The sequence below is a fragment of the Euprymna scolopes genome, chromosome 11 (assembly GCF_053919585.1).
Source record: "Euprymna scolopes isolate OS-2025 chromosome 11, ASM5391958v1, whole genome shotgun sequence".
NCBI lineage: Eukaryota > Metazoa > Mollusca > Cephalopoda > Sepiida > Sepiolidae > Euprymna > Euprymna scolopes.
The window spans coordinates 24947233-24962701 of NC_136492.1; the positions used below are offsets into that span (position 1 = coordinate 24947233).

The 15469-nt window shown below is 40.4% G+C and overlaps 1 protein-coding gene across 2 annotated transcripts in view; it reads right to left on the reverse strand.

The window, feature by feature from the left end:
- LOC145287808 (uncharacterized) overlaps positions 1-15469 on the reverse strand; it is a 213837-nt gene that overhangs the window by 107745 nt on the left and 90623 nt on the right. For both annotated transcript variants that reach the window (XM_080135657.1, XM_080135656.1), the window contains exons 2-5: positions 10787-15469; positions 5541-5621; positions 4506-4548; positions 2565-3232 (exon numbers count right to left, since the gene is read on the reverse strand). The exon at positions 10787-15469 is cut by the window's right edge and continues 168 nt beyond it. In XM_080135657.1, the coding sequence (XP_079991783.1) occupies positions 2565-3232; positions 4506-4548; positions 5541-5621; positions 10787-15469 (5475 nt within the window). The remainder of the gene's footprint in view (positions 1-2564; positions 3233-4505; positions 4549-5540; positions 5622-10786) is intronic.

The window sequence follows — 15469 nt, forward strand, 5'->3', positions numbered from 1 at the left end:
TCCTATTTATTAAAAAAAAAGAGTATAGAAGATGATAACCAGGGCTCATATTCTTATCTTGACTCTAGTATATATCCGACACAGTTATACACAGTTCATCAACCGAAAACCACATCACTCTATATATAAAAGCATATAAGATATCAACGGATACACACTCAAGAGTCAAAACAATGAAAAGAATATGCTGTTGTCCTAGCCCTATTGATAACATACTACGAACATTACGTATATATATACTAATTTAATGTTCGTAATATGTTAACACCTATTCTCATTTTTAATAAATAGGATCTCCTGATCGAATAATTTATAATGTGAGAAGCCATGACACACGCACGTATGTACGTGTAAAGGTACTTCTAATCATGTCTTTCATTTATGCTGGTTGCGTTGTTATGAGTGTTTGGTGTTAGTTTTGTTTTCCGTTATGGCAGATAAAGGCTTCGCGTTTAGCGTTTTAAATACAAAATGGAGGATAGCTTAAAGCTTTATAAGCGTTCTTTAGAGTTCTTCACTGCGGCGGCAAAGGGAGCAGCAAATTCCAAAAGATGTTTCGAATTTTTTTTTTTTTTTTTTTTTTTAATCTTATTGTTGTTGTCTGGATCATTTTTTTTTTTTTTATTCATTGTTTTATTCATTGATCGAGAAAGAATTCGCTCCTAGTGACGCTTCTAGCAGAGAATCCAATTTGAAGACAAGGAGAAGCTCCCGACATAACCTTACAAGTTTACGGTAGAGACGTATCACTCTCTCACACACACACGCACACACACACACACACACACAATTTTAAAAATACAAGAGACGTTTCACAACTAATTTCTACAATTTTTCTTTTGCCCGGATGGATCAGACAGGATTGCAAATTGCATTGTTATGATGACTGAACTAACGCATTCATGACCTGAAAGTTTTATCTCTGTTGCAGATATTGACGGCGTGAGACTAAGAAAGCAACCCCCTGCCATCGACGTGCGTCAGAAGAAAAAAATGTGTCATTGAATTCCTGGGGAAAGGGCATTGAAAATGGTAGTTACTATGTAGAAAAATAAATTTTCGAGCACAAAAGATTGGTCGTTTCAATGTTACCACTCCCGTCTCCATATCTCTGTAACTTTTTAAGTTAAAAGGAAAGACTTTATTTTGTAACTACCCTCGTAAATAGTAACAATTGTTTTTATACTTACGGACACAAGGGTTTTATGCTTAAGCAGTCATCAATGTAGGAAACGATAATTACTGCTGGTCGGGAGATTCGAACCCAGTTAAAAAGTCACCTTTGACTCCGTAAAAGACATCTTACCTTGAGGCCACTGGCAATCAGCACAATTGAGAAAAATTAAGTTCCGAGAAATGCCAAGTTAGCAGGAATACATAGTAAACAGTCGGAGAATATTCAACGACCGAAGGTGGGAATGTTGCAATTGCACTGAAGTTGATCGTTTTTTTTTTTTTTCTTAATTCCCTAAAAGATGGCTCGGCTTTGATTTTTTTAAAAACTGTATTATAACCATAACACTAATATATATGATAATAAATAAATTATGACTATAACACTAATATATATGCTAAGAAAAGGATAAAAAAATCCGACGATATGAATTTAAAATGGAAAGAAAGAAACAAACAAAATTCTTGACGATTCGTCTGTTCAGTGAGTTTTATTCAAACGACTTTTTTTTTCAAATTTGAAGTATATCCTTTCAGATTCCAATTTATGTCAGGTATTCAGGATAGAAATATGCATCGTTTGATCATTTTTTTGTAGTTATTCCATTCGTAAATTACCTATTTTCTATATAATAATAGATTCTATATAATAATACTGTTATTATATATTATAATATTGTTAATTGTAGGGTGGTATACTTCGGTTTCCAGATAATGTCAGGTCATCAGGAGAGAATACGCACTGTTTTGGGGTCAACCTCTCGACAGCTTTTTATGCGTACAGAACGGCCTCACTTATGTAAGGTCATATTATCTGAATTGCAAGTAGAGGAACTTTTTAAATCAATAATAAAAAATGGATGCTTAATAATGTTGTGGTTTTTATTTCGGTTAACGGATTGCGTTTAGCTTGTCAATTTTAAAGTTTAATGGTTGCGTCTAACATATGCGTTAAGTTAATCGTCGAGCGATTTTGTTTCTTCCTTTTCATTTTAAATTCACACATTGTGTGTGTGTGTGTGTGTGTGTGTGTGTGTGTGTGTGTGTGTGTTGGTGTGTGTGTGTTGGTGTTTGTGCGTGCCTGTGTTACAGAACGGCAGCATGCTACCTCGTGGATAAATAAATGATTCCATTCGAAATTCCGTAAAGATTTCAGAGTTCGACAAGATACATCTGGAAAAGGTCAGAGGGTTACATTGGCTGAAACGCTGTGGAAATAACATTCCAGATGAGGTCAGCAGTCTGAATCATCCAAAGAAACGTATTGCATGATGTTGTCAACACTGAAGTCCAAAATATTCACAGCATAACCCCCCCCCCCAAAAAAAAATCCCGATGTTAACTGTAATGAGAAGACCCAAACAAAGAAAGAACGCAAAAAGACATCTTACCACACTTTCTGTTTCGTCATCGCACATCTCATAGGGATCACGCATGGCCGTAGAGGTCGAACTGCCAGGAACTGGCAACTGCCTGACTTCCGACCAATCCAGCGTCTGTCGGTTGTAATTATGCGGTAATTGCCCTCCAAACACGTTGCGTCGGTTCCGCGGTGTATAACGCGTCATAACACGGTACTTCCTTCGTCCGGCAACGCCGAAAATCTGCGAAGACCTCCTCGGCCTCCAATGCAAAGTCATCATCAAACGCTTCTTATTCGCAGTAGTATTAGCATTAGTACTGGTTGTAGTAGCATTACTATTAGTCGCGTTGTTGTTTGAACTTTCCGACGGAGTTTCATTGGTGTTGCTAACACTGATACTACTGTTGTTGCTCGGCGTCATTGTACCGATGCGTCTCCTGCGCAGTCTCAGAGACGGGCTACTGCGTTCGATTTCCCAACATCCAGGTAAACTTTCCTCCTCTTCACTGTCCTTTTCGGCGAGGGCACCGCGCTGGGGGCGGGCTGCCCTCGGGCGTAGGGATGACCGGCAGCGCGTCCTTTGGGAACCTCGTTGGCGGGTACTCGACCTTGTCATGATCATACGATTGTCTCCATCCTTGTGGGCACGTCCAATTCGGATGCGTTCGTTAAATTCTTGGTAAAGAGTTTTCCGGTCTGAAAAGTCGAGAAAAAGAGTACATTTTAATGCAGTAAAAAAAAATTTTTTTAATTGTTTTTATTCACGGGTATTTTGCTTCAAATTAAATTTGTGACAAAAGGTATCACTCTAAATTAAAAACTCATTTTTATTATCCTATCAAAATTGTGTTTCTCTTATGAAAATCACGAAGTTTCTAACTTCGCTTTTAGGCTCTTCCGTCTTTTTAGGGCGCCCCTTTGCCCTGGTTCCACTTTCGTTATCTAACGATACGGCTATACTCAAATTGACAAAGCAGATAATCAACGTTACGCTGGACGTAGATATGAATTGGGAATAGCAGGTGCTGCATGCTGCTTTCATATGGTTACTGCAGGAGTTCTGAAGGTTCTTTTCCCGTTGTCTATTACGTATAACAACCTACATCTATAAATTGGAAAATTTTTCAGGAACACTTGTAGGTATTTACTTCTTTACTACAGCAGGAAGATGTGACAAAAGGTCGGAATATGGGGACAGTCAAGCAAATGTCTCTAAAGGAGGGGCACTTTGGTCTAAAAAAAAAAAAAAATGCCTGGGAAGCTCCTTCATTATTCCTGAGACAGTAAGTTTAATTACTAAAATAGGAGGCAATGACCTAGGAGGATGGACCTTCTAGGACTACCCAGAATCATACCTCAGTCCGACAAATGCAAAGTTATTTTCATGCTCAACAAGACGAGCATGCGGATTTCCCTCTAAGACTAATGTTTGTGCAAAATTTAAAAAAGAAAATCGAAGGCGTGGTTATTAAGAACAGTGCGAACAAATGAACAAACGATCGATTTTGGGGCAGTTTTACCTATATAATATCCCCTAGAGAGGTAACCAGAGTTATCCCGGAAAGTTCGTTCTGCAAAAATTTACTTTCATCATGACTAATGTTTGTGCAAAATTTAAAAAAAAAAAATCCAATTTGTGGTTATTGAGAAAAGTGAGAACCAACAAATACGAGTGAATTACTTTGTCCAATCGTCGGGGGACCAAAATCTGTAAGACTGTATCGATAACGTATCCTTGATTAGTATGCGTACTAACTACTCATGGCATGCCGCCGCATCATTTACCCTACCCTAATCCGAAATGAACAAAGAGGTAGCGTTACAAGTCGGGAATGCCAGAATCGGGCAAATGTGATCCAAAGTCAGTTGATATCTTAGCGTTGCATGATAGACACTATTATGTATTTTTGTTTGTTGCAAAAGATTGGCGAAGGGGTTGCTAGTAGAATTAAATTGTCCAAGTACTTACAGACAACGGCTCTCATGACGGCCTTTCGCTTCAGTTCATCAGCCTGTGGAGAAAATGAAATAAAAATCAAGAAACTAAGAAAAGAAATCTTTATTAAATTTGTCAAACAAATATTTCTTAAAGATAAAACTTTACAAAGAACTAACACTCATATTGCTGCTCATTTCCAAAATGTTAGACTTTTATTGGCATATAAGTATCTAATAGGTCATTAATCAAAGTTTTGCACAACTGGCCAAGTTCATCAGCACATAATTCGTAAAAGATATATTAAAATTACGACTTTACAAAGAACAGGCATTCATATTGTTGCTCATTTTCAAAATGTTAAGCTTTAACAACTTGCGTACAATTTTTTCGGCCAAATGTTAGCATACAAGTATATAATAGTTCATTAATTATAGTTTTGCACAACTGGGCAAGCCCATCAACGCATAGAAAAGCTAATATTTATATGTACTGATTTTAGCAAAGTTGAATTGAAAAAAAGCATATCTATAACAATTAAATTTAATAATTTATTTTACCTTACGGTACGATTTCAACTAAATTTGACATCACCTCGAAAAAAAAAAAAAAAAAAAAAAATGGTAAAAGTTTACAAAAGTTTAAATTCGCAATTAGCTATTTCCTTTGAAAAGAGAGGCTTAATTTTTGAATCTCCATGGAATAAAGTTGTTTTTTTATATCTGATAATGTAAATTTTATTTTTAATATATATATATATAAGATCCCTTCTGTCTATTTCGACGTGTGAGCTCTGCCACAATAACTAAGTTATTCGGAAATCCAGATATGACTTGTTTATAGTGGTGAAGGCTTTCTGCAGAACCAACCACACTTTTTGGTACAACTGCTAATCTTTTTCGGTGAAATGGCCGCTACAAAATTAAAAATCCACGTGTGTGTGTGTTTATCCGTGTCTGATAGTGTATGTAAAACTAAGTAAAGAATTGAGACATCTCAATTAAAGGCACCGTGAAAATGTAGATGATTCGACATCGAAGAGTGACTCGATAAGTCAAAAGTACTTACTACTCGCCTGCCGGAAGTTTTAGGCTTTTCCGACAAACACGCATCTTTTTCTTTCGTCCGATTAAAAACATTTTCAAGATCCTAAAATGAAAAGAAGCAACAAATTATAATTCTCATTGTTCCTACGTTTGTTTTTTTTTTTTAAAAAAAAAAAAACAAAAAAAAAAAAACAGTTCTATAAATTAGAGACATTTGTTCTCAATGTAAACGTTAGTTTAATTAAGCGAGTAAAAGCCAAAATTTCTCTAATAACCATTTTTGGAAAATTTATAATCAACCATGAGATTCAGAAGAGGAAGTACGCCTAGAGAATAAGTATCACTTACTTCGCTATTAACTCATCAAACACGGAGGTCCAGAATGGGGAAATGCGGCTAAGAATTAAGCAACACTTGCTTCACTATTACCTCATCAAAGATTGAGACCCAGAAGAAGAGAGAGCGGCAAGGAATGAGCGACACTTGCTTAACAATCGACTCATTAGGTAGTGATGTCTAGAAAGCGAAAGTGCGGTTAGGGATTAAGCAAGGCTTGCTTCACAAGCGACCCATCAAGCAGTGAGATCTAGAAGTGGGGCGTGCGGTTAGCGATTAAGCCACAGTAGCTTCACTATTGGCTCATCAAACAGTGACAGTTATGAAGAGAAGCTGAGATTGATATACGTCTTCACCAGAGTTGCAACAGTTTTTTTTTCTTTTTTCCCCTGGCGTTACACTACGTTACACTATGTTACACTACGTTACACTATTCGAAATATATGATTGTACAGCACGTGCTTGGTCATGTTATACTGTAGGATATTGCTTACTGTCGCGAGTGCAAAAACATACACCCGTGCGTATTGTGGGGGTAACCCAAGCTCTCATAAATTGATCCCGCTTATAAACTCGGCCATAGATTAAAAAAAAAAAAAAAAAAAAAAATTCGTGGTTGCTGGTTTGTTTTCAAAAGTTTCATTTAAATAGAACAAAAACAGAAAACTAATACGCGTGTAAATGAGAAATGGGGAGGGAGGGAAGAAGGGAGAAGTAATTGAAAAGAGACGTATAATGTACTAGCGATGGGTACCCGGCGTTGCCCGGGTGTTTTTGGGGGTATGTGAAAAAACTCCGAAAATGTGAAAAAAAACAAAACAAAAAAAACGAAGCCTTTACGGCGCGCAGTTGGAAAATAGTAAAGTGTTTTTAAAAAAACAGGTGCGCGTTTTTGATTGACGTGACGGCGACAGGTATTCAGCAGTTACGATTTTGTGCGGGACAGTTTTGAATGAGGTGAATAAATGGGTTTGTTTGTTTTTAAAAACCCGCTCCCTGTTTATTAGGAGGAACGAAATGAAAAGCTACAGTCTGATATGAAGAAGTCGACATTGAACAAACGTTACTTAGCTCTCTTGAGACAACTGACTTTCGGCCTGTTGGTTGGTATTTATTTGCTCCCCCACCGAGCAAATCAGGCACAAGGCCGATTTTTAATGTGAGGAGTGAAGGGAGGGGGAAGGGAAAAAAGGGGCCAGCTCCCGAGAGGTGGGAAATGGGAGCTGGTTAAAGGTCAGGCATGTGGGGTTGCCCCCACATCTGGTCTTTGCTAGTCATAGCTTGCAGTATCTGTTCCGACAGATACTACACTTTGATCTTGTCGCCCGGGCCCCGGAGGGCGCGCAGGCCAGTGTGGCTTTCGGCCTGTTATTAGAGTCGAGTTTCGCTTTTTTTATATACCGAAAACCGAATGTAACGCGTGCCGATGCGGGTAATGTTGAATAATTAACGTTTGAAAGTCAATAAAATTAAATAGACAGGCGAGCTCCGTGGGTAACTCTGAGATATTACAATTTATAGATGATATAAAAAGTTTTAAGAAGTTGTGAACCGAGCAACCGCTTCTCTGAAAGAAGCCTTTTGTGGACATCGAGGAAAAGTGTACGTACATACATACATACATACATTTTCGCTTTTATATATATAGATGTAAGATACGCTGACTTCAAAGTAGCTGGACCCCCCCCTTTCTAGGGTTACAACAGTTAGCGTCTGTTCTCGTCGATGGTTTAAGAGAACGAATCGCGCTTTTGGCTTGAAGTCACGTAATTTCCGACATCCGCCTTAGGCTTTTCCGTCCTTTTAGGTACCCCCGTACACAAGTTAAGCAATGTTAAGACAGATCAGCACCAGATGGGTAACCATTTGGATATACTAGATGAAATATTTTTCCATTTGAATATAAAATCCAGGGAATTTTGCACACACACACACACACACAATAGCAGGCTGCCCGGCATTGCCCGGTCGTAAAATACGCTTAAATATGATAACTTTAAAAATCTTTAAATGCCGAATATAATAAAACCATTTTTTATTTATGTTAAGTACGATATTTCGCTTATAAATAGCCTCTTCAGGGTAGGAAGTTCCATACATAAGTTTCTTTTCAATTTACAGCGGAGGTAATGCCTCAGAGCAAAAGAAAAAGAGAAATATACGTCCTATTTCAGTAAATCAACGTGTGTTATGCTCCAGTTTTCAAGCGGGAATCTAAAGGAAAAGATGGTCACACACTTTTTGAAGACATTTTTAAAGTTTGGGAACATCTTTTCCTTTAAATTCCTGTTTGTAAACCTGAGCAGAGCACACGTGGATTTACCGAAATTGGATGTACATTTTTCTTCTGCTCTGAGGCATTGCCTCCGCCGTAACACCAAAATCGAGAGAAAAAAAAAAACAAACAAACTTACGGATCGGACTTCCTACCATGAAGGGGCTATTCATTAGCGAAATACCGAACTTACAAGAACAAAAAATAAATAAAAATAATGAATAAGGAGTTGATTATATTCGACATTTAAAGGTTTTTCAAATTTATCATTTCAACCATATGAAATTGAATTCATATGGTTGAAATGATAATGTTACGGCGGAGGCAATGCCTCAGAACAGAAGAAAAGAAAAATGTACATCCAATTTCGGTAAATCCACGTGCGCTCTGCTCAGGTTTTCAAACGGGAATTTAAACGCAAAGATTTTCACAAACTTTAAAAATGAGTGTCTTCAAAAAGTGTGTGAGCATCTTTTCCTTATATGTTATATAAGTTAATAACATGCGAGTCGATTCGTCTGTTCGATTCAAGGAGTTGTAGATTTGAATATGACTTTTTTTCTTTTTTTTTTTTTAGCTGTTTATAAATGTAGAGTATATCCATTCGGCATCCAGTTTGTATAGGCTACTCAGAATGGAAATTAGGATCGTTTTGTCGTCTTTTTTATATTTGTTTCATTCATAAATTAGTTTGTAGGTTGTTTTTTTTTTTTTTTTTGTAATTGTGGGATATTATACTGCGATTTCCAGATAATATCGGGTCATCAGCAGAGAATATGCACCGTTTCGGGGGCAAACATCTCGATACGCCATATACGAATGAAATAACAAAAAGGTGACAAAACGATCCATATTTTTATCCTGATTACCTGACACTAACTGGAAGACTAAAAAAAAATATCTACATTTGAAAACAATTAGAATCTCTTGAATAAACCACACAAAACAAACTAACCCACAGAACAAACAAATTGTCGAGAATTTGGTTTCTTTCTTTCCGTTTCAAATTCATAAGACTGATTTCTTCTGATGAAAGCAACCATTTATTAAGTCGCTTTGTGAGAACTTCTGGCTTTAACCGACCATTTGTTCGTAACATTAGCATGCCCAGTGTCGCGACTATGTAAATTTGTTTAGATTAAGAAAAATGCATCTTGCTCTTTTATTGAGCACGCTTAATAATCTCGTTAAATTCATTACTTATTAATCTTAATTACCTATAGCCAGGTATATATATTATATAAAAATCCCTGTGTGTGTGTGTGTGTGTGTGTGTGTGTGTGTGTGTGTGTGTGTGTGTGTGTGTGTGTGTGTGTGTGTGCGCGCGCGCGAGTTCCTTCATAGGTTCTGAAACGGCTGCGCCTATCTTTTGCGAATGTCACGCAAAGGTAATTTATAGGTCTGGCAGTGTTCTTCGATATGTTTTGTACAGAAATTCGTCCGATAAGTATCGAAAATCGAAAAAATCCAATCCTAAAAATTTTTACAAGGTGAATATTTTAAGTTACACTGGTATAACTTTGGCCGGTGTAACGTAAAATATTTCCCGGTAAAAAATTTTCTTTTTCATCTATAAGAGAAGAAAGACTATTTTTAAGATCGTCAAGCCCAAATACCTGCTGACGTGACAACACAGACGGAATTTGATGAGCAACATTATCATTATTATTTTTATTATTCATTTTTTTTGCAAATTAGTCCACCGGACAAATCATTCCTCGTAATATATAGTATTCAACAGAGGATTGATTCTATAATAATACATATACAATCTGCATAAATTAAAATATGTTTAAGTGTATTGTACGGCCGGGCAATGCCAGACGTCCAGCTAATTATATATATATTACACACACACTTAGATATAACAGGCTCCTTCAGTCTTTAACAGACTATGGATACCCACGAAGGGGTGCCTGCGTATGAAATTTTTTGTGGCTGGAGGTACGCAATCTCCAACCTCACCTCTCCTGAATCGACATTGCTAAATACCAGCGGCAAGTGAAATTGTCTGTACAGGACAACGGGAATGAAATGCCGAGTAGTAACCAGGCTCAACGTTGCTTAACTTCGGTGATCTGATTAGAATAGGTGTGTCAATGCAATTATGCCGTATATCTGCAAATAATATTGCCACTAGTCGAGTCTCCTGATTCAATTGTGCTCTAAACAGAAACATTCATTTTCAAACGGGTTTCTGTCTTATAAAAAAACTTAAAGTTCATTTTATAGGCTGGCCTTTCTGCTTGTGCGGTGATAAAACTTCTCAAATGCACCATGTGTGAAATTAAAAAAAAAAAAAAAAAAAAAAAACGGTTCAGCCGTTTTAAAATCCACAAGAAACGAGCTCTCTCTCTCACACACACCCATATATATATATATATATATATATATATATATATATATATATATAGAGAGAGAGAGAGAGAGATGTTTTGTTTTGGTTTTAGCGATATGCCTTGAACGAATTCAATTATTTACGAAAGTGCATTTTTACCTAAATGCGAGTTTGGAATAATTTTCCCTTTTAAAAATAATTACATTTTAAAAATAAAACACATATATATATATATATATATATATATATATATATATATATATATATATATATGTACACACACACACACACCATCAAAACAATGTGATTCGATTCTTACCTCTTCAATTTTCTTTTGGTTCTCGTCAATGTTATTATTCTCAGACGTAAAACTCTTTTCTTGGCCGTTTTGGGACCGCTGCGAACAAAGACTCTCTCCGTCCGCATCCGCTTGGCGTTCCATCGTATCAGTCAGTGTCTTCGTTGTCGCCGTCGACTCACGCAGTTTAACCACCTCAGTCTCGTCAGCTTTCTCAGATTCCTCAGAAGGATGCTCGTCGTCATTGTCGTCGTCATCAATATAGTCACAGCCATCACGATTCTTTCCACCGGTAGAAATTACGCCAGGCACACCGCTGTTTTCGTCTATGTTCTTGGTGTTACTGTATGGCTTGTAGCCAGTTGGGGTACCATTGGCGCTCGTCATCAGGTCGACGGGCACTGATCGCAGAAGCTTTTGTTTTAACCGGTTCATGTATGCATCATTCTGGGCGCTGTTGAGACTTGTATTACCGTTAGTTGCGTTCTCGCTGTTGTTAGTAATATTGTTCGTAGATTTATAATTAGGATCTGGTTCGTCTGGCAACGCTATCACATCTTCGTCATCATCATCTTTGGTTTTTGCCAATAATTGCGAGCTTTCATATGGTTGCATTTGTTTCCGTTGAGACTTACTCGAGATAGAGCTTCCCCTTATCCGCTCGTTATTATCATCAGATAGTGTAGCACTGTTTATAGCACTGCTGACAATGGTGCCGAACGTCGTAGTGTTAGTAATAGTGGTTGTGATTGTGGTGGTAGTATTTGTGGTTGTGCTAGAATGCCGTTGTAAAAGGTGGTGTTGGTTACCGCCGGCGGACTGGTTGTAGTTTGCGTTCGAGACGATTGTTGAGCTGGTTGTGTCGGTGATTACCGGGTCGTCATCTCGTTCAAACGGGTTCTCAATGATCTCCACATCGCTGGATCGTGAAGACGATGAGAGGCATGATGGGCTGCCTTCACCTTGGTCCGTTTCTACATGCAATTCCTTGCAGTGTTTTTCCAGCAGGGTGTTAATGGCGTCCTTTAGCGACATTTTCCCGCGTTGGGCACTTTTGTCGCAGCACATGGATTCTAAGATCTTCTCGTTCTTCGAGCTTTTAAACATGGAGATTATGTTGTGCGGAGAGAAGAAAGTCCTCGGTATGGTGGGGCTCACCTTACCGCTGGCATCCTTCAGACCGCCACCGCTACCCCTGACGTCACCTCCACCCCCTGTCCCCGTAACATTCTTGTCACTTTTTGATTTAGTTTTTTCACCAATTCCACCTGGTCGGCAAGGTCCGTCGTTTGAAGCTGAAATTATTTTAACTTCGTCCGAGCTGTTACTATTACTGTTGTTATTCGTCGGGTTCGACGGTAAGCTCATATTAGGGCCGACAGCACTGCTCATGTTTAAGCTGCTGCTGCTACTAGTCATGGTACCGTTCTGTCGGTAATACTTTGCCTGAACAATCGGAGCCACATTAGCGACTGGAATGTTTTTGTTACGAGCGGTAGTACGCACGTTAAAACCATCTCTCTTGTCCCGAATACTGTCCATAACCATGCCACTGTTTGCGCCCGCCATACCAGCTGACGGTATTCCAGTTCCGCTATTTGGATTAACTTCGGGAAGACGTGCTGCTGCAGCAGCCGATGATGAGGCTGAATGTACGCCATGCTCAGACGCAGGCATCATATGCATATATGGATGCATGGGAGCATTAAACGCTGAATGGTAAGGGATATGCTGACCAAAGACAGATGAGGAGGAGAATTGACCATGGTACATAGGATCCTGTATGTAAGGTATCGGCGGTTTTGGTCTTTGAAGCGCAACATTTGTCGGGGCTCGTTTTATTTCCAAGTTGGGTCGAACTATCTGGTCATTGTTGGCTAGATTTTCTTGAACAAAGGACACCGGGCTTGGATTTTCCAAAAACGTGGCAGGACTAGGCTCTAAAGGTGGAGGATCGTTCGTTGATGGCGACCCCATACGAGGGGGGTTTTTGTGTTGAGGACTAAGAATTGGCATTTTGGGCGAAGGGGCGGGGCTAATACTGTTATATGATGTTTCGGATATGGATTCTTCATGGGGGTTAAGACTTACCCCGCCACTGCCATTTTCTACGTGGAAAACCTTTTTCAAGGCTTCGTCTTGATTGACAGCATTCATTATAATGTGTTTCCGGGAACCTAGTTTTGGATCGCGACTTTCGCCCAGAGACGACTTTCCGGAAACCGTTTCAGGCTTTCCACTTCCGCTGGCAGAAGTTCCAGAGGCAGAAGATTCCGACAAAGCTTCAATAGGGATATTGATGGAAAGGGGAGTGTTAAACCTTTTCCCGTCCTCCGACCCTTGTTGTTGATAGTCACTGGTTGAGTGCACTCCTCTGTTAGTCATAGCAGGGCCGCTGACCGCTGCTGATGTAACAGGTCCGCGTCCAGGCGAAGGTGATTCGTGTCCATCAGAGATTATGTTGATCACAGGTACTTCTTTCACAGGTCGCGATGAATTGTTTGAGGAGGTGGACGTGGAAGATCCGGGTGCCGGGGTTGACCCTATGATTTTGACTTCATCGTTGCTGTCGTTTGAGATTTTCAGCAGTTCGACACTAGAGCGTGAAAGAGATTTTATAGATATGTTCTGGTAGTGTTTTTGCTTTTGTGTGTTCTGGACGGACACTGAGGAAGAAGATGAGGTGTTGGCAGAAACCGATGACTGGTAAGATGAAGAAGGCGAAGTTATGTGATGCTGGCCTGAACCAACTGAAGCATTAACAGATGCTGGAGCGGCGCCATCGTACTTATTCGACGCCATTAACATATGTCTTTGTTGCTGCTGATATTGGTAAGCTGAAAGGTAACCTTTATTTGACTGCTGATCAGAAAGAAGAGAGCCAGATTTGGTGGGCCCAGACATGCCATTACTACCAACCATCTGTGAGGATTTCTTTTGTCCATCGGCTGGTGACATCTTCTGCAAGACAGTGGGCATGTAGAGCTGTTGTTGATGGTATGGCGACATCGGCAGGGTTTTATAGCCGGTTTTGCTGTTACCCGAATTTTGCAATTTCTCAACACTCATTCCTGCATACATATGGGCAGACAACTGTTGCTGGTCATGATATGCCTGTTGTAGGTGGCGCTGTTGTGCGTGGAGATCAGATGTCAGCGGTACGCGTTTGGTAACCCCTGAAATCGTACAATCTGTGCTGTCGGGGCTGTACCTGTTCATGCCACTGGACGTGATCTCTACGCTACCACTGCCCTCACCTACCATACCAGGGTTGGTTGCGTTCGGGTGTAACTTGTTTGTTGACGGTATGCCATCGTATTTTTTTGACGTGGGTTCCAGCTGGTGGAACGGGAAAACTTTTGCGGACGCACTCCCCGCTGATATTTCGGAATATGTGTTGCTGACAGATGCTGAGAGTAGACGAGATGAAGAGGCTGATGTTGTCGCGGAAGAATAAGAATGGGAGGCAGAGACTACCATTGAACCAGAGCTTGATGAGGATGAGGATGGGGATGAGAGCGTAGCAGGATGCATAGTCATGGATGGTGACGGGGATGAAGGAATGGTGATGGGGGAGGTAAGGGATGATGAAGACGAAGTCGGATGAATCGGTGACTGTTGTTGGTGATGTTGTTGCTGCTGCAGATAATGTTGTTGCAGTCGCTGCTGTTGCTGAAGACGATGCTGCTGGGCTACGAGATCGTGTTCACGGAGGCGGGGACTGGGTTGGCAGTGTTGTGGTGGCGCTTGGCGCTGCTGATGTGAGGTTGACTGTTGTGATTGGATGGGTGGGGGTCTCTGAGATGTGTGATGTTGTCGTTGGTTCGCATGCAGTTGTCGGGTTGATTGGTACTGTTGCTGCTGCTGCTGCTGAAGTTGGCGATGGGATGAGTATTGATACTGTTGCTGTAAATGATGCGGCCGTGACGCCGACTGAGCGCTTGCTTGCTGTTCAAATAAAGTAAGGCCCCGCTGTGACGAGGACTTCACCGACTCCGCATGTACGTCTCGCAATCCGTGTGTGATCTGCTGATGTGACCCAGCAGCTCTAGACTCACCAGCGTGACCCACTGGTGATTTTGCCATCAGCGCGGAAGAGCTTAACCCAGCAGACCCGACCGCCGTTTGTTGGAGAGGATACATCGACGGAAAGCCAATGTAACCACCGGTCAGTTTCTGTCTAGCCGCTTGCTGTTGTTGACCGACCGTTAGTCGACTCACATCTCTACTTTTGGACGGTTTGACGCCTTTACCTTTCGAAGCCGTTGTAGGAGAACCTTTGGGTACCATTGTTTTGTAAGAGGCGTAAGGGTGTGTGGATTGGTAGACGGGGCTCATAATTCCGGCTGGGGGTACCATCTGTTTCATCGGAGAGTTCCTCGTTTTGGTTAAATCCAACGGTATTGGTGGTACCCCCGTCGTTGCGGATTTGGTCCGTTTCAGAGGGGACATACCCCCGTGAAAATAGTCGAAGATGGTAGTGTCTGCACAACGTTTTCGCGTCTTCACCGACAAGTCGAGCGGGCTGTCAGCATTTCGATTTGTCTGCGACTGGGGGCTTGATGTCGGAAATGGGGACACCTTCTGGATCTGTTGTAACTGTTGCTGCTGTTGTTGCTGCTGTTGTTGTTGTTGCTCAGACTCGGAGCGGAAGTCTTTCTTTGGTGGCAGTCGTATCTGACCGGAAATGCCATTGGTCAGCGG